General features: G+C 60.7%; 2 protein-coding genes across 3 annotated transcripts in view; one reads left to right on the forward strand and one right to left on the reverse strand.

Moving 5' to 3' along the window:
• Nucleotides 1-13,456, forward strand: GET4 (guided entry of tail-anchored proteins factor 4). 2 transcript variants are annotated; one of them, XR_001889623.1, is made up of 9 exons: nucleotides 1-1,165; nucleotides 1,595-1,676; nucleotides 2,423-2,572; nucleotides 5,840-5,978; nucleotides 7,090-7,230; nucleotides 9,854-9,929; nucleotides 10,013-10,085; nucleotides 11,724-11,870; nucleotides 13,133-13,456. XR_001889623.1 is itself a non-coding variant. In XM_017894192.1 (8 exons), exons 1-8 carry the CDS (start codon nucleotides 1,091-1,093, stop codon nucleotides 11,810-11,812), a joined length of 825 nt encoding a protein of 274 aa, XP_017749681.1. In that variant the 5' UTR covers nucleotides 1-1,090; the 3' UTR covers nucleotides 11,813-12,818. The 2 variants fall into 2 exon arrangements, 1 of the variants encoding a protein (XP_017749681.1); XM_017894192.1 differs by lacking the exon at nucleotides 13,133-13,456 and having other exon boundaries at nucleotides 11,724-12,818.
• Nucleotides 13,457-14,217: 761 nt separating this feature from the next.
• The window catches only part of ADAP1 (ArfGAP with dual PH domains 1), a 10,804-nt gene continuing 7,140 nt past the window's right edge, over nucleotides 14,218-17,881 (reverse strand). The window contains exons 3-7 of the mRNA XM_017894178.1: nucleotides 16,991-17,074; nucleotides 16,474-16,536; nucleotides 15,766-15,837; nucleotides 15,354-15,582; nucleotides 14,218-15,270 (exon numbers count right to left, since the gene is read on the reverse strand). Coding sequence (XP_017749667.1) covers nucleotides 15,242-15,270; nucleotides 15,354-15,582; nucleotides 15,766-15,837; nucleotides 16,474-16,536; nucleotides 16,991-17,074 — 477 coding nt within the window. The 3' untranslated portion in view covers nucleotides 14,218-15,241. The remainder of the gene's footprint in view (nucleotides 15,271-15,353; nucleotides 15,583-15,765; nucleotides 15,838-16,473; nucleotides 16,537-16,990; nucleotides 17,075-17,881) is intronic.

Below are 17,881 nucleotides of genomic sequence, written 5' to 3' on the forward strand. Positions count from 1 at the left end.
GGGTCTCACTATGTTGCCCAGGCCAGGCTGAAACTCATGGGCTCAAGCGATCCTCCCACCTCAGCCTCCCAAAGGACTGAGATTACAGGTGTGAGCCCCCGAGTCCGGTCTGCACTGCCGTTTACTTAATATTTTTCTTTAACTAGATTTATTTTTAAACAAGGCTTTGTCCAAGGACATTTGGCTTGCAGACACAGAGCTGATTAACTGGATATGTATTTTTTGATAAGGCGGTTAAGAAAAATGTGTAGCTGATGAAATAACATGTGCTGGGCCCCACCACTGGGTCTGGGAGGTGCAGCGCGTCCCAGCAGAGGCCGCCTCCTGCCCACCACGCCTGCTGTTCTCACAGGCAGGGCCTCTGCTGCTTAGAGCAGTGTGGCCATCTCGGCTTCTCTCCTCATCGTCTGTCGCACACTGGTCCCCACCACCCTCTCGCCGCCCCTGCCTCTGTCCCTGTGTAGCCCGAGGAGCTCCAGCTTTCCCCGCCAACGGTGCTCTGGGAGTGGGGACGTGATGTAACGGTGCACCCCAGACCCTTCCCTGCCCTGGGGGGAGGAGTGCGGCATGCAGAGGGGCAGAGGGCAGGGACACTGGCCCCATGGGGGAAAAAGGTCCCCCTTGGTGGGACCCCAGCCTGGAGTCCGCTATCCTTCGGCCCCTGCCTGTGACCACTGAGCTCTCAGGTGGCCACGTGCACATCCCCCGCTCCTTCCCTGTCCACCTGCCTCGCCCAGTGGTCTTTCTGGTCCCAGCTGCTGAAACCAGTGAGCTGCGCCAGGGTGAGGCTGCTTTCTGGCTCCTGGTGTATTTGGACACAGATGGGCCCTTAGTTAGTGTCCAGAGGCGCCCCACGCCACCTTCATGGTCAGCATGACGCCCAGGACAGACCCTCTTCACATAGCACCTGGGCCTCGGGAGCTGCTGCCTGTTCTTGGTGAAAAGCATCTGTGCATATGGGGAGCACCGCTTTTAGGATGCCACCCGTTCCTGGGCGCCTTGTTTTTAGCTTCTGACCTGAAGATGAGCGGGGAGTGTGGTGGTGAGAGCGTGTGGGTGCGGCTCACGATCTCCTCTCTGTGGCAGGTACATGTCCCAGAGCAAGCACGCGGAGGCCCGGGAGCTCATGTACTCAGGAGCCCTGCTGTTCTTCAGCCATGGCCAGGTAAGCCGTCTTGTTCCTCCTGCATCCCTTCCTGCTCCGGACAGGCAAGTTGAGGTGGGAGTGACACGGGAGGGGCCTGACGGGCATACCCTGGGCTGCCCTGGGCCTTGGCCACTGGGCCTGTGGGTGCAGAGGGGCCCAGAGTCCCTGACTCGGCTGCTCCACTCTCAGGGCTGAGACGCTGCGCTGCGTTTGTGCACAGTGGTGCTGAGCGGGCATTTTGGTATAAACGGCCCTGTCCATTTTTATTTGATTCTTGGCCAGGAGATCTCTGTTTTTTGGCAGCATTGCCAAGGGACGTGGTGCTCAGAATAGACTCCTCAGCAGTGGCCGCGCTCTGGCTTCTGCTGGAAACCCAGCCTTGTCTTTTCTGTCCTGAACAGGTCAGAGCTTTGTTCTTGATTTTTGTGTTGTTTCTCTCTTTTGTAGCAAAACAGCGCAGCAGACTTGTCCATGCTTGTCCTGGAGTCCCTGGAGAAGGCAGAAGTGGAGGTGGCCGACGAGCTGCTGGGTGAGCATCCGGCTCTCCACCCCGGGACCCTGTGACAGCGGCCTTTGCGCCCCTCCCCAGGCCTGTGCGCTGTGTTTGGTGTCTGCGTTTGGGGGTCTTGTGTGCTCTCGGGTTCACTCTGCTGCAGAGGCCGTTCTCACCAGGTCCCGGTGAGCCAGGCCCCCCTGGCTGGCCCTGGCCCGAGCACACTGCAGGCTGAGCAGCACCTGCTGTGACTTGTAGGCAGAGTATGATCGGGGCCCTGGCCTCTCCCCTGCTCTGATGGACAGTGGCCTCCCCGCCAGCTGGCAGGGTGGGCGCTGGTTTAGGGTGGGGCACCGTTTTGTCCAGGGATTTGACTTGTCGGCATGTCCCGTCGTGTGAGCGTGGGGTTGGCAAAGCCCTTCTGTGGGCGGCCTGGCTACGAGTCCCACTGCTAGTCCCTGCTGCTCTGGGAGATGCCCCCAAGCCAGAGCCAGGTACCCAGAGTGGCCACAGGTGTTCCTGGACTCCAAACTCCCCACAGCACCTTCCCCAGCCCCTGCCTCGGCCAGGGTGTCTGTCCTTCCTCACTGTGCTCTGGGGCCTGTGGTGCTGGCACCGCGGTGGGCAGGTCAGCGGGGTGGCCCACGGCTCACTCAGGGATGCCCACCAGCTTCCTCTCCCCATTAAGTAGTTGCAGATTGAAATCCACTTCCGTAAGGCGTGTGGTACAGAGAACTGGAGTTGCTGTGCGTTCCTCTGATGAGGGTCTGTGCTGTTTGCAGAAAATCTGGCTAAAGTGTTCAGTCTGATGGACCCCAACTCTCCTGAGCGCGTGGCCTTTGTGTCCAGAGCCCTGAAGTGGTCCAGTGGAGGCTCCGGGAAGCTGGGCCACCCCCGGCTACACCAGCTGCTGGCCCTCACCCTGTGGAAAGGTAGGCCTGGGGCCAGGCGGGCTTGGGCCCCTCTCTGCTCTCACAGTGTTGATGTGTACTGTGCATTCCAGTCCATCAGAGTTGCCCACTGGGGCAGGGGTGGGGTTTCACCCTGTGGTCATGTGGGTCGGTCCATGGAGGCCTGTGCACCATGCTAAGCCCCCGATCAGATCCACTGCCCCTGAGAAGCTGCGAGACGGGGGGCAGGCGACCGCCTCTCCAGGCCTTCCGGTGGGATGTTCTGACCCTCAGGGAGGCAGCCACACCCTCACAGGGCCTACACGTGCTGCTGCTCCTTTCTGGAACGTTCTTTACAGCGCTGGGATGATGCCGTGCCTTGTTTTTCTCCTTTACGCTGACCTCATCTTCTCATGAAGCCTTTGCAGGGATTAATCACCCTGTGATGGGGCTGATGAAGCCTCTGTGCGGGTTAATCACCTGTGGTGGGGTCTGGCTGGCTGTGTTCTGCAGCTCTGAGGCGGGAGTGGTGCTGGGTAAATCTTCATTGAGTGACTTGAATGAGGTGCTAATGGGGGTTTAGAAGCGTCTTCCCCAGGGCATTCCCTGGGAAATGGGGTGGCAAGTGGCCCCAGTACCGTGAGATGGTTTCCTTCCTGCCGTAGGGAGGCCTGCTCGGGTCTGCATGCACCTGGGCTTGGCGGGTGGGGAGGCGGTACCCAGGGCAGCCCCGCATTGGAAGCTCTAAGAACTTGGATCTTGGTTGAAGGCCTTTGCTCCAGAGACCAGGGCTCTGAGCTTGAACAGCTCCTCCTAGACACAGCTGTGCTCCACCTGGCGTGGTGGCAGCTGCATGAGGGCCCGTGTGCTCTGCACACGTCAGCAGCCCCGAAATGCACGCCCATCCGACCTTGTCCCCGGTCATGCAGGTTCCACCTGGGCTGTGACGGGAGGCTCAGCGCCCTCAGGCACCTGGCAGGCCTTCCTGACCTTCTCCCCAAGCGACAGGAATGGGAAGGTTGCAGATCCAAGTAGAGTTAGAAGGCTCTTCTCAGAGGAGCCTGGCAGAACCCAGCCCTGGCTGTGTGCCGAGTGGCAGGGCACCCACAAGGAGATGAGCCAGTGCCCACCTCTCACCTCGGTTTCCCCGTGGTCGCCTCTTTCCTCAGAAGGGGCTGGCCCAGGCTGGTGCCTCCTTGGTCCCTGGAGCATACCTGCTGCCGCCTTCCCTGGCCTCTGGCTACAGCAGGCCTCCCGTACTCCTGTCCCCGAGCCAGCACGCCTCCACACAGAACACGGCCGCAGATGACCCTCCTCTGCCCTGCATAGCGAGCTGCCGCCTGTGTGGGTCCCACTGCCAGGTTGGGGAGGCAGGAGCTGCCCCCACACCCTGCCTCCTAGCTGTCGCCCGTGTTTCAGATGAGTCAGGAACACCTGCGTCAACACTGGGTGGCCGCCCTTGCCACTCCTGCGCACGGGCCCTGTGGGGAGAGCCAGGCAGTGGGTGGCGTGGGACAGGTGATGCCCAGTGCCCAGGAGACCTGCCTGGCAGTTCCTAAGACAGGCACAAGCGATCATGAGGGACGTACGTGTCTATCTCCCCACCCACCACGGGGTTAGGTCGAGGCAGTCCAGGGAGCGCGTGGGAGGGCTGTGCTCGGGTGCATCTGCAGAGATCCTCTGAAGAGGGGCCCTGGCTGCCTCCCATTGGGGTAGGCACGGGCCCAGATCCCCGACAGCATGACAGCGCTGTGAGACTTTGATGGACCTCACCCGGGGAGCCTGCTCCACGCCAAGGTAGCCACGCACAGCCTCTGCGGTCCTAAGCACAGGCCCCATACAGGACCTGAGGCTGGGGCTTCACGACACTTGGGCTGTGTGCTTCCCCGGTGCTTCCCTCCTGGGGATGAAATCACACCCATAGGTAAAGGTTTGGGAGTGTAGGGAGACAACAGGAGACAAAGCAAGGTGACAAGGACTCTGGCAGCCACAGAGGCAGCAGGAGGGCCCTAGAGGCTCCTGTCGGGCAACGTAGTCGGGAAAGGGCCCACTAGATGGGAGAGGCAGGTTCCTGGTGAGTGCTGAGATCTGCACCGTGGGAAGGGCTGGGCTCCCAAGGCATGCATGGGGCCTGGGAGTGGAGTGAGTGTGAGCGGGTGTTAGGATGGGGCCTGGGAGCGGAGTGTGAGTGGGTGTTAGGGTGGGGCCTGGGAGCAGAGTGTGAGCGGGTGTTAGGGTGGGGCCTGGGAGCGCAGTGTGAGCGGGTGTTAGGACGGGGCCTGGGAGCGCAGTGTGAGCGGGTGTTAGGACGGGGCCTGGGAGCAGAGTGTGAGCGGGTGTTAGGACGGGGCCTGGGAGCAGAGTGTGAGCGGGTGTTAGGACAGGGCCTGGGAGCGGAGTGTGAGCGGGTGTTAGGACAGGGCCTGGGAGCAGAGTGTGAGCGGGTGTTAGGACGGGGCCTGGGAGCAGAGTGTGAGCGGGTGTTAGGACAGGGCCTGGGAGCGGAGTGTGAGCGGGTGTTAGGGTGGGGCCTGGGAGCGGAATGTGCTTTTGAGATGTCGAGGGTTGATCATTGGGTCAGTGTGGTGAGCACATCAGGCTGGTTTTGACTGTTGATTACATGCTAGATGCTAGGCCCTGATTACATTGCTCCCTGTAAGTTGCTTCTGGTAGGTGGGGAGGGTCACATGGTAACACTCTGTCATTGGTCATCACAACGCACGTTAATGTGATTGGATTCAGCAGCTCTGAGAGCTTGGAGGATGAAGGTGTTGCATGGCTGAGTGACTGTTCCCTGGTGATCTGTTTGTTTGGTGCTGTGTGTGAGGTGTGGGCCGGCTCTGAGTCCCTGTCGGGTACCTTTGCCTGTGGGCTCTGGCTGGGCTCTCCTCCAGGGCGGGCAGGTGGACTACAATTAACATAGAATATCTTTCCACTGACCGGGCGTGGTGGCTCACGCCTGTAATCCCAGCACTTTGGGAGGCCGAGGCGGGTGGATCACGAGGTCAGGAGTTCAAGACCAGCCTGGCCAACATGGTGAAACCTCATCTCTACTAAAAATACAAAAATTAGCTGGCCATGGTGGCATCCACTTGTAATCTCAGCTATTTGGGAGGCTGAGGCAGGAGAATTGCTTGAACCCAGGAGGCAGAGATTGCAGTGAGCCCAGATCGTGCCACTGTACTCCAGCCTGGGTGACAGAGCAAGACTCTGTCTCAAAAAACAAACATACAAGAATATCTTTCCACCTTTCCTGTTCTATATTATATTCATGAAATGCATTCAAATTTTTCTGTGTTTCCTTTGCAGAACAAAACTATTGTGAGTCGCGGTATCATTTTCTGCACTCAGCGGACGGGGAGGGCTGTGCCAACATGCTGGTGGAATACTCCACGTCACGCGGCTTCCGCAGCGAGGTGGACATGTTCGTGGCCCAGGCCGTGCTGCAGTAGGTGTTGGTGGCTCTTCGGGTCTTGGCTTCCATCGCTGCCTTGGCCAGGCGGCCTTAGAGCAGGTCCCCTTGTCCCCTGCCCGAGCTGTGCTGCAGGATAAACTGAGTTCACTCTGGGCAGAATCCACAGTGCACTTGTCAGCCAGAGTCACCCGTGATTTTTCATAAGTTTAACCAATTTCAAGAAGTATCTTAGAAACTCCCCCTTTCCCGACGGGCACTGGAGCGCCCTCCACAATGCGCCTCTCGCCCACTGCCGGGAGGCCCCGCGGCCTCTGCTCTACTCAGGCCTGCCTTGGCCTGTTCTTTCCTGCAGTATCTGGAAACGCGGAAATGCACACCCAGGTCATAGAATTGTGAGCATCTACCCTGCGGCCCCTCCCGCCAGCTCGCTGGGGCATCCTGCAGGCCGAGCTCCGGGTGCTGGCCTCCGCTTCCTTTCTCATGAAAGCCTTATTCGTGTCCATCAGTTTCTTCCCACAGAACAAATGTGGATTTCAAGGCGGGCGTTGGGGAGTTAACGTGGGATCTGGGGACAGACACCCTCTGACCTCAGTGCTGCCCACTGCAGAGCTCTGCCAGGAGCTGGCGTCTGTGACTTAGATGAAAAGCTGGGTCAAACCTGGAGCTCCCTGGTTCTGCGCCACCCTGCGTGCACGTTTTCTCTGGGCTGACAGTGGCCTGCCCCTGGGACACTGAGCCCTCCCTGTGGGCCCTCCTCGAACAGGAGCCAGGGTCTGTGCGGCACCCGCCGGCTGCTGGGCCGTGGCTGAGTGTTCTGGTGCGGGCCAGCGCCTGCAGGGTGCGGGCAGCCTGAGGAGAGGAGAGCTTGCTCAGTGCATCGCGTGGACGGGGCTCAGGCTGGGGCCCAGCTCCAGAGCCTGGTGACCTTCCCAAGCTTCATTCTCTTCACCTGCGAATTGCAGGCTTCCCCGGTGTGCCCTGCACGTGAGGGGAGACAACGCGTGAAGCACTGAGTGCCTCCGTGCCTGGGGCCGCAGGACCTGTGGGCACACAAGCTCGGGAAAGACATGTCAGAGGCTGGCACCTGTGCGGGCAGAAGCCATATCCTCCAGCCCTTCCACCACCAGCATGTTCTCATTTCCAGGTTTCTCTGTTTAAAAAACAAAAGTAGCGCATCAGTGGTCTTCACGACGTACACCCAGAAGCACCCGTCCATCGAGGACGGGCCTCCGTTTGTGGAGCCGCTGCTCAACTTCATCTGGTTCCTGCTGCTGGCTGTGGACGGGTGCGTCTTGGTGTCTTGGCGGTGGGGTGTGAATGTGTGTGTTGTGTGTAGACGTGGCATGGGTAGCTGTGTGGGTGTGTGTGCAAGTGTAGTCATGGTGGGGGTAGCTGTGTGGGTATATGTATAGGGTATGAGTGTTGGGTGTAGACGTGTGGGTGTGTGTGCAGGGCTGTTGGGTGTAGACATGGTAGTGTGGGTAGCTGGGTGTATGTGGTATGTGTGCAGGTGTGAGTGCAGGTGTAGGGGTGGGTGTGTGCAGGTGAGTGGTGGGTGTAGGGGGTGGGTATAGACGTGAATGGTGTGGGGGGTTGTGTGCAGGTGAGTTGGGTGTCAATATGGTGTGGGTAGCTGTGGGGGGTGATGTGCAGGTGCTGGGTGTCCATGTGGTGATGTGGGTGTGTGTAGATATGTGCGTGTGTGTGCAGGTGTGTTGTAGGTGTAGAGGGGGGAGTGTGTGCAGGTATGGGGTGTCGGGGGTAGTTGTGTTGGGGTACATGCAGGTATGTGTGTTGGGTGTAGACATGGTGAGGGTGGGTGTGTGGTGTGTAGGTGTGTTGTGTGTAGACGTGTGGGTAGCTGTGTTGGGGCGTGCAGGTGTATTGGGCATAGACGTGGCAGTATGGGTTGCTGTATGTGTGCAGGTGTTGAGTGTAGACATGGCATGGGTAGCCATGTGGGCGTTTGCAGGTGTTAGGTGTGGGTGTGGTGGTATGCACAGGTGAGTGCTGGGTGGGGCATGGTCGTGTGCGCAGCTGTGTTGGGTGTGTAGGCGTGGTGTGTGCAGGTGTGTGTTTGGTGCAGGCGCAGTGGTGTGTGCAGGTGTGGTGCAGTGCAGGCGCGGTGATGTGTGGTGAGTGGTGTGTACAGGTGTTCAGTGCAGGCGTGGTGTGTGCAGTTGTGTGCGCAGGTGAGTTGGGTGTAGGCATGGTGGTGTGTGCAGGTGAGTGGTATGTAGATGCAGTGGTGTGTGCAGGTGAGTGGTGGCGTTAGGTGCGGTGGTGTGTTGCAGGGAGTGGTGGGTATAGGTGCGGTGGGGTGTGCAGGTGAGTGGTGGGCATAGGTGCAGTGGGTGTGTAGTGTGAGTGGTGTTGCGCAGATGAGTGTTGGGTGAAGGTGCGGTTGGTGTGTGCAGGTGAGTGGTGTGTACAGTGTTTCAGTGCAGGTGTGGTGTGTGCAGTGTGTGCGCAGGTGAGTTGGGGTAGGTTGCAGTGGTGTGTGCAGTGTAGGCTTGTGCAGGTGAGGTGTGTAGTTGCAGGTGGTGTGTGGCAGGTGAGTGGGCGTAGGTGCGGTGGGGTGAGTGGCTGTGCACAGATGAGTGGTAGGTGTAGGTGCATGGTGTGTGCAGTGTAAAGTGGAGTGTACAGGTTGTTCGGTGCGGCATGGTGGTGTGTGCGGTTGTGTGCGGCACTGGTGAGTTGGTGTAGGCCGGTGGTGTGTGCAGGTGATGCAGTTAGCGGTATGCAGTGAAGTGATGTGTAGGTGCGGTGGGGTGTGCAGGTGAGTGGTGGGCGTAGGTGCGGTGGGGTTTGTGCAGGTGAGTGGTGGCGTAAGTGCAGTGGGCGGCTGTGTAGGTGAGTGCACAGTATGAGGGTTGGGTGCAGGTGGCATGTTGGTGTAGGTGTGGTGTGTGCAGGTGAGTGTATGTAGGCACGGTAGTGTGTGCAGGTGTGTTGGGCGTAAGTACGGTGGTGTGTGCAGGTGATGGCATGAGTGTTAGGTGTGTGCTGCAGTGAGTGGTGCACAGGTGAGTGGTGGGTTTAGGTGACGGTGGTGCGTGCAGGTGAGTGTTTGTTTAGGCGTGGTGTGTGCAGGTGTGTTTGGGGCCTAGGTGCAATGGTGTGCGCAGATCAGCACTGGGTGTAGCGTGGGGGTGTATGGGTTAATGGATGTGTGAGTGAGGGGTGTAGGCACGGTGTGTGTGCGGTAAACGGCGTTACGGCGGCGGTGTTGTTGTGCAGGTGTGCAGTGTAGGCGATGGTGGCAAGTGTGTGTTGTGTGTAGGTATGGTTGCAGGTGAGTGGTGTGGCAGGTGATATGGTGTAGGCGCAGTGGTGTGTGTTCGGCATAGGCACGGTGGTGTGTGCAGGTGAGAGTTGTGCGCAGGTGAGTTTGGCGTAGGCGCAGTGTGTGCAGGTGAGTGTTGGGTGTAGGTGTGTGTGCAGATGTCTGTTGGGTGTAGGCACAGTGGTGTGTGTAGGCGCAGTGGTATGTGCAGGTGTGTTGGGCATAGGTGCAGTGGTGTGTGCAGATGGGTGTAGGTGTGCAGGTGAGTGGTGTGCACAGGTGAGTGGTGTAGGTGTGACGTGTGCAGGTGTTGGGTTTAGGCACAGTAGTGTGTGCGGGTGAATGTTGGGCCTAGGTGCGGTGGTACGTGCAGGTAAGTGTTGGGTGTGGGCGCAGTGGTGTGTGCAGGTAAGTGTTGGGTGTAGATGTGTGAGGTGAGTGGTTTGGGCAGGTGTGGGGTGTAGGTTCGGTGGTATGGGCAAGTGAGTGCTGCTTGTAGGCGCGGTGGTGTGTGAGGGTGAGTGGTGTAGGTGTGAGTGCTGGGTGTAGGCGCGGTGGTGTGTGCGGGTGAGTGTGGTCCTGTTCTCACCTAGCACATCCTTGTGTCTCTGTGTCCCAGTGGGAAGCTAACGGTGTTCACTGTGCTGTGTGAGCAGTACCAGCCATCCCTCCGGCGTGACCCGATGTACAACGAGGTGAGAGGTCAGGGCTGGGGAAGGAGGAGGGACCCCAGGGCCTGGGTCTGCCGGCTGCTGAGCCTGCTACCTCTGCCTTGCAGTACCTCGACCGCATAGGACAGCTGTTTTTCGGCGTCCCGCCCAAGCAGACGTCTTCCTATGGAGGCCTGCTCGGTAAGCTGGGGCGCCCTTGCCACGCCCACTGCAGCCCTGGGTCGGTGTGGGGTTGTCATCTCTGCCCAGGCAGGGCCAGTGCAATCTTTCATGTGGAAGTGATTTTCTGCTCTTTCAAATGTTTCTCAACTATTTTTTTGTTAGTAGGAAATTATATTTTAGAGTAGAGAATTCTAGCACGGTGCCTCCCAGCCCCGTCTCCACTCCAGAGCTCCCCATCCCTGAGGTTTCTCCCACTTCCTGGCAGGGGTTACGTCGTGTGGCCTGCTGCGTGCTCACCTGTTTCTCCGTGCGCCATGCCAGGTGGCCTCTGTGAGCCTGGTGTGCCCGGAACACTGCTGGCCATTGTGCTGGGGCAGGCAGTGCTGCCGTGGCTGTGGGGTCACGGCAGGGCAGGTGTCTGTGGGTGGTGTCCCATGCCACCGTGGGAGAGGTCCCTCACTGAGGCGCCTGCCTTCCCAGTGTCATCAGTTTGGGTTTAGTGGGAGGTGTGAGGCGGTGACCTCTCCCCACAGCTGTCTGCCCTGATGCAGCTGCATGGTGTGGCAGGCCCCGTCCTCCCGGGGTGCCCACCCACACACACTGGCCCTCACTGGGCCCCACGGCACAGGCTCCTCTACCCAACACCCGTCAGGAGTGCCCTGACTCTTCTGCATGACTGTCCTGTTGAAACCGCAGCCTGGGCTCCTGTTCCACAGAAGCGTCGTCGGGCATGTCCTGCGATTGGGGTGACATCGTGGATAAGAGAGGGTGACACCGCCACGACCATGTCTTTGTGTTCAGAGAACACGGTGTAACGTCTCATTTGGTCGTTTCAGGAGACGTTTTGAACTTTGGCTTTGTGTGTAGAGTAGTTGATTGGGTAAAAATCGGATGACAGTGACTGCAGTTGGCCCCTGTGGGAGCAGCCGTTGAAGCTTTGGTGCATCTGGTTGATTCGTGTGTCACCATAGGGTGCGGCGCACCTGTGCTCTACGGTAGCGCTTCCCTTTGTTGAAAAGTGTCTTTCTGGCCGGGCGCGGTGGCTCACGCCTGTGATCCCAGCACTTTGGGAGGCTGAGGTGGGCAGATCATCTGAGGTCGGGAGTTCGAGACCAGCCTGACCAACATGGAGAAACCCCGTCTCTACTGGAACTACAAAATTAGTCGAGCGTGGTGGCACATGCCTGTAATTCCAGCTACTAGGGAGGCTGAGGCAGGAGAATCGCTTGAACCTGGGAGGCAGAGGTTGCGGTGAGCCGAGATCATGCCATTGCATTCCAGCCTGGGCAACAAGAGCGAACTCCGTCTCAAAAAAAAAAGTTATTTCCGTGAGGTTGTGTTGGCTTTGTAGGGCCCTCTGTGGAGGGTGGTTCTCTAGGCCCCCATGGCTGTTCCCTGGTGCCGTTGGTGGATGTGGAGGGCGGCTCTGTAGAGCCCCCGTGGCTGCTGCATGTTTTGAGTATCTCTCTATGGCCATCGGCTCCCTGTCCTCCAGAGGGTCCTGTCCGGGGGTTCCTGGGTCGCAGACAGTAGCGTTGTGAGGCTTTTGCTGGTTGCATGGGACACTGGGACACTTCACGAGACGTCTGTGAGAAGGAGGGGCTTGGGGGCTTGTGGGAGGCTGCCTAGGCCTGACTGCCACGGTGTCCTTTCCAGGGAACCTTCTGAGCAGCCTGATGGGCTCCTCAGAGCAGGAGGAGGGAGAGGAGAGCCCCAGCGACGGCAGCCCGATCGAGCTGGACTGAAGCGGCCAGGCCACGTGGAGACACCACGGTTGACGACGGCTCAAGGGACGTTTCAGAGGCGAGTCCTGGGTGGCTCCTCGCCTGGGGGCTCCCGGCCCTGAGGCTGGCGGTGGCCGCGTGCCAGCGCGTGTCTGTTTCTGTGCGGTGGCTCAGGGTGGCGCGGCTGCGGGTTGCTGTGCTGCTGGGGCCCGGGAGTGGGGCCTCGCCCCTGCTGGCCGCCGCGTCCCCCGAGATTGACCACAATAAAAGCACAGGCCTTGCCGCGGCGTCACCCTCTCCCACTCCTTTGTTCTGGGTCCTTTCGGGAGGGCTGATGGGCAGCACAGGAGGCCCGTCCTCAGCGGGGACTGGGCACATCATGCTCCTTGCCTGGCGTCCAGCATAGCTGCGGTCACCAAAGCAGGCGCTGGCCCTCAGACATGAGCGCCCAGCCGGGGTCCATGTGGTCTGCAGATGCGAGCGGCTGTTTTTGAGCACGGGGTCACCCTGCAGTCACGGTGAACCCTGTCGCAGACGGAGCGCACGTGCCCACGCCATGTTCTCACGCTCGGTGGAGGGACGCGTGTGGCAGGACGGTGCCCACGGGTACTTGCAGCTGTGTCCCATGTGGCATCCCGGAGCTGTGCCCTGCCGGTCTCTGTCAGCACCACGCTGCTGTGCTGGAAATGCCGCTTTAAAAAGGGATACCATGGGACTCTGCCCATCTCTTTCATAATGCAATATTTATTTGTATTGGGTGATTTTTTTGACCTGACATTTTAGGTTTTAACCAAATAACCGGTCCAGGAGTGAGCAGTTCCATCCTCTGTCACAGATGCTATTCCAGATGTTACCAGAACAATGACAAAAGGGGAGATGCTCTATTTTTTCACAGTTAAATGACAGTTGTAGATTGATACACAGTTGTGCATGGGAAGGGGAAACGCACAGCTTTATTTCCTGTAAAGTGGACTTTAAGGAAGGCTTGTGTGAACCGTTGCGCATAAATAAACCCTTTCTACCGGGCTGTGCGACGCTGGTCCTTTCTCGGGCGCCCACCCGTGGGCGTGGGGGCCTCTGCTCTCAGGGCTGTGCCTGGGAGCCCCCAAGAGGAGGCGTGCCCTGTGGCCAGACTGCCCGTGCATGGACGGAGCAGAGGGCTATCAGGAAGTCTCACGTTCACTTGGCTGTGATTTTAGAAGTAAAGTTGTGTCATTTCCCCGCCCCGCCGTGCAGAGCCCCTGCCCTGCCCTAGGTGCTGACAGGCCCCGTCCCTGCCGTGTGGCACTTGCTTTGAATAGCGTGTGTGATCCGGAGTGACTGAGGATTTTGTGTGTGCAGCGTCACTCAGGCTTACCGTGAGATGGCAGGAACAGCTGGCCAGAGCCCTGCAGGCGGCCCCCCATGGCCTGTGCTGAGCCTGCACCGCGGCGTCCGCCTCTCCCTGCCTCAGGACTTTGCAGCAGAGTCACGGTCCATCCGTCTGCCTGCTGGGAATGCTGCCAGCGAGGGGAGGCCCTTCCCCACAGCTGTGTCCACACAGGGAGGTGTGGACGGACAGCGAGCGACCCTTGCCGCAACCACCTTCTGTGCCTGTGCATCTTGCCTGGTTTGAAAATGCTTTCCCCCATTAAAAAGTTGTTCTGTGGTCTTTAAAATGTGACGGTCATCAGCGTCCTCCGTGCACACGTGGACACATGGGGACACGCACTCACACAGCATGTGCCCACACTTCCACGCTGTGGGGAGCCTGGGGGCACTGCTGGTTGCCCCTGGGGGTGTGTCCCCTGGGGGTGTGTCCAGCACAGCCCAGGGCTCTCCCTGACCCAGGCCCAGTCCTCTCACCTCTGGGGTTTGGACCATGGCACCTGGTGAGGCTGCAGAGCACTTGCCTGGGGTCTCAGCTCCAGGTGGGGGTATCTCACCCACATCCTTACCAGCACAGCCCCCTTGGGGACCCCTAGGCTGGGGTTGGGAGACCTCCACCCTGCCCTGGGGCCCCAGCTCCTCATTGGAGAAGTGGGATTCAGCATGTGGGTCCAGCATGGGGGCGCTCGCAGGCACAGGGGACCCCCCCCCCACCCGGGATGCATCCCCCATTCTCTCCTTCATGCTGAGCTGGGCTTGTCTTTCAGGCTGTGGGCTCTGCCCAGGAACTGCCTGGCAGGCCTCAGATGGAGGCAGCGGGGGAAGGGGTGCTGGGGAGCACCTCGGGTGGGGGGGAGCACTTCGGGTGGGGGCCAGCTTCCATGCACAAGGAACATGGTGCTGTGACCAGCTCAGACACCACGTCCTCCCTCCAAACCTCAGGGAGCAAAGGCCCTGTCAGGTCCCTGGGAGCAGACAAAGATTCTCCTGAAGCCAGGGGGGCAGGGCCATGTGTTCCCAGCCCAACCTCCTCCCCACTCCATCCTCACACACACAGCTGGAACCATGCCAGAGCCACACTTTATTCCAGGATGTGACACAGGGCAGTGGATGCCCGGCCTCAGGAACCCCCTCCCCACTATGAAGGCTTGTCCAGGGCTCCCCTGGAACACAGCTCAGCCAGGCAAGGCTGGGAGAGGGCTGGGAGAGGGCTGGGCCCCCCCAGGTGACCTGCAGACGCCTCCCCCACCTGCACGCCCCACACAAGGGGAGCCCTGGAGCCCGGCCTGCCTTGACAGGAAGGAGATAGGTGAGAAATAAATACACGGCTGGGCCACCAGCAGCAAGTGCGACAGTGCCCGGGCCCCCCCCAGGGCCACTTCTGCATCTGGTGGCCTCACCGCGGCCCAGGCCATCATCCCCAAGGGTTCAAACACCACTGTCAGCACCGTGCTGGGCACACAGAGGCCACGTGTGGTGGGACAGCAGCCTGGGCCCTCTAGCCTGGGAAACGCAGGAGCACAGGCTGGACGGCAACTCTACCGCCAGGGAGGAACATGTGCGGATAATCCACACCCCAAACACCCCCACAGCCCCCACAGTGTCCGTGACACACAACAGGTGCTCAATAATACTTGTGGGAGGTGGGGAGAGGGCGGTGCATGCGAGCGGGCCCAGTCCCCAACGGCTGGCAAGCTGCCCACCGTGCCGGCCCCCAAAACACTCTGTGCTGAGGCCTGGAAGTTCCCTCAGCCACGGTGGGCGGCTCCTGGGGGCCGTGTCTGAGCTCGGGAGCCAGACTGGGCCCTGGAGGAAGGGGGAGCCCTGGGTCAGGGAGGGGCAGGTTGACTGAGTGTGGTCAGCAGCAGCGTGACGGGGTCAGAGGTCAGGGCCGGGGCTGCCTGCCTTGAGGTTCCAGAGAAGCATCCCGGAAGCTGAGGCTCGGGCCCTACCTGGCAGCGCCCGGGCTGCCCTGAGGAGCAGGTGGGGCCAGGTGGCATCAGGACGCTGGAGTCCCCCATCCACAGGTCCCCTCCGTCGGCCACAGTGAGTCCAGTGTCCGTGGGCCTCTGACCGCACTCGCTAGGGTTTATGCTTGAAGTGTGCCTCCACTGCAATGGAACAGGGTCCGGTGCTGTCACGGCCGCAGGGAACTGGGAGCCCGTCCAGGCTGCTGGCTGCCCGCCCCCCTCACCTGCGTACTCCTGGGGCAGCATGGGCCTGTCCACCGCCTTCTGGAAGGCCGCCACCCACTCTCTCTGGTCAGACTCCGTCTCGCAGGCAAACAGAAACTTGCGGTCGGGCGTGACGATGGTGATGCCGTGCGGCCAGTGGTGGCCCTGGGTGGACGGCGGGAACCCGTGCAGCACCGTGTAGCCACTCTCCTTGCTGCCGATGAAAACTTCCCCTCGGGCAAAGGCGTCCTGTTGGTGGAGACCACACTGGAGGCGAGGCCATATCCCTTCCAGCTTCGCTCAGAGCCGGGGAAGGCCACAGGCCAGGACTCAGGAGGCCACCCACCCTCCTGGTCACACATCTGGTAGCCCCAGCCAGTGAGCTGCCCTCCTGTGCTGGCCGGGCAGGGCCAGGCCACAGCTGCTCCTTACCAGGGGATCTTTAAAGTACATGAGCCTGCGGTCGTCCATGGTGAACCAGCGCTTCCGGAAGCCTTCTGTTTGCTGTGGGTCAGAGAGAGCCTGTGACTGGCAGGTCAGCCGAGGCAGACCTGCATCCAGCCAGCAGCAGCACACCCCGGAGGACAGGGTCCTGGCCAGTCCAGGCCAGCCCGGGTCAGTCACCTCCACTCACTCATGCTTGCCACTGGCCACGCCACACGAGGCCCCTGCACACGCCAACCCTCCAGCCTCCACACGGCACCTCCCTCTTGCTCCTCCAGGTCCCCCAGCCCTCCCTGGGCCCCAGATGGGGGTTCAGGCCTCACTTATGAGCCCTCACACCTGCACTTCTCCTCTGGGACCACCAAGACTCCCGGGACCACCAAGACTCCCGGGACCACCAAGACTCCCGGGATTTGTCTCTCCCTCCCACATCATGCCTCAGGGAGTGGCAAGACGTGGGCCCCTGGCCGCGCGGGTGCAGTCTTGTGGGTGAGGAAGCTGGTCGGACTGAGTGGGCAGGGAGGATCTAACCAAAGCCTAGGACAGTGGCCCGGGTCTGCGGGAAGCCCGACCAGGCACAGATAGGGGCCATGAGGACCCACCAGACACCAGCTTAAAACACGGAGGCGGCAGCTGGGAAGGTCACTGCACTTAAGCCCGAGACCCACCATGACACACCCCAGGCAGCACACGCACCTTGGGCCCCGTCTTCTCCATGTAGCCTTCCTTCAGGTAGTTCCTGGAGAGCTTTGGCACCAGCTGGGGCAGGACACACCGGGCGGGGGTCCTCAGAAGCGCAGCTCAGGCCGAGACCCTCCCTGACTGTGCCCCTCCATGCTCCCCTCACCCCGGGCTACCAGGGCAGGGCCCAGGCCTGGCACAGCCTCTGCAAGGTCCACGTCTCTGCCTCTGCTTGCCACCCCCTTCCTTCCCCCTTTCCCCTTTGGCTGAGCTGAAGTTCTAGAGTGAGGCAGGAGAACTGCAGGTACTTCAGGGCGAGCCCTTGGCCAGTCCCAGGCCCACCCTAGGGCTCAATGTCATCCCAGAGTCAGGGCACAAGGGCACGAGGACACCCTCCACCCCACCACCGCCGTCCGCCCTGGAGCTGACCACAGGGCACGAGGGCACGAGGGCACGAGGGCACGAGGGCACCCTCCACCCCCCACCACCACCGTCCGCCCTGGAGCTGACGCACGGCCACCACTCAACTCACATCTGCGTCGCTGGCCCCCGGGAATGCCACCTGCAGATAGTGGAAGCGGGCAGCTCGGAGTGCATTGAACCAGTCCACAATCTCCTAGGGGCACAGGCGGGCACAGGCTTGGGCTCAGGAGGCTGCAGGGCTGGGGTCCCCACAGAGGGGCCGCTTCCCCCAGAGCCCAGCCCCTTCCTCCTCCCCGGCACCTCAGCTCCCAGCAGTCCTGTGCAGACCTGGCCTCTGTGCCCACACTGAGGCCAGCGCTGCTACACAGGGGCTGCCCCTCTGCGGGAGGGTGGGCACGGACTCCCCCAGCAAAGTCCTGAGAAGGGCCAAAGGGCCTAAAGGCAAGGCAGGGCTGGGCTGGGCTAAGAGCTGGGCTGGGCTAAGAGCTGGGCTGGGCTGGGCTAAGGGCTAAGGGCTAAGGGCTGGGCTAAGGGCTAAGGGCTAAGGGCTAAGGGCTAAGGGCTGGGCTAAGGGCTAAGGGCTAAGGGCTGGGCTAAGGGCTAAGGGCTAAGGGCTAAGGGCTGGGCTAAGGGCTAAGGGCTAAGGGCTAAGGGCTGGGCTAAGGGCTAAGGGCTAAGGGCTGGGCTAAGGGCTAAGGGCTAAGGGCTGGGCTAAGGGCTAAGGGCTAAGGGCTAAGGGCTAAGGGCTGGGCTAAGGGCTAAGGGCTGGGCTAAGGGCTAAGGGCTAAGGGCTGGGCTAAGGGCTAAGGGCTGGGCTAAGGGCTAAGGGCTAAGGGCTGGGCTAAGAGCTGAGCTGGGCTAAGAGCTGAGCTGGGCTAAGAGCTGAGCTGGGCTGAGCTGGGCTAAGAGCTGAGCTGGGCTGGGCTAAGAGCTGGGGTGGGCTAAGAGCTGGGGTGGGCTAAGAGCTGGGCTGGGCTAAGGGCTGGGCTGGGCTAAGGGC

The sequence above is a fragment of the Rhinopithecus bieti genome, unplaced genomic scaffold (assembly GCF_001698545.2).
Source record: "Rhinopithecus bieti isolate Rb0 unplaced genomic scaffold, ASM169854v2 scaffold_1017, whole genome shotgun sequence".
In the NCBI taxonomy this organism is placed as follows: Eukaryota; Metazoa; Chordata; class Mammalia; order Primates; family Cercopithecidae; genus Rhinopithecus; species Rhinopithecus bieti.

Coding starts and splice junctions, on each gene's coding strand:
- GET4 (XM_017894192.1), top strand. CDS start 1,091: ATGTCCCAGAGCAAGCACGCGGAGGCCCGGGAGCTCATGTACTCAGGA. Junction 2,573..5,839: donor GGCCCTCACCCTGTGGAAAG/GTAGGCCTGGGG, acceptor TTTCCTTTGCAG/AACAAAACTATTGTGAGTCG. Junction 5,979..7,089: donor GTGGCCCAGGCCGTGCTGCA/GTAGGTGTTGGT, acceptor TCTCATTTCCAG/GTTTCTCTGTTTAAAAAACA.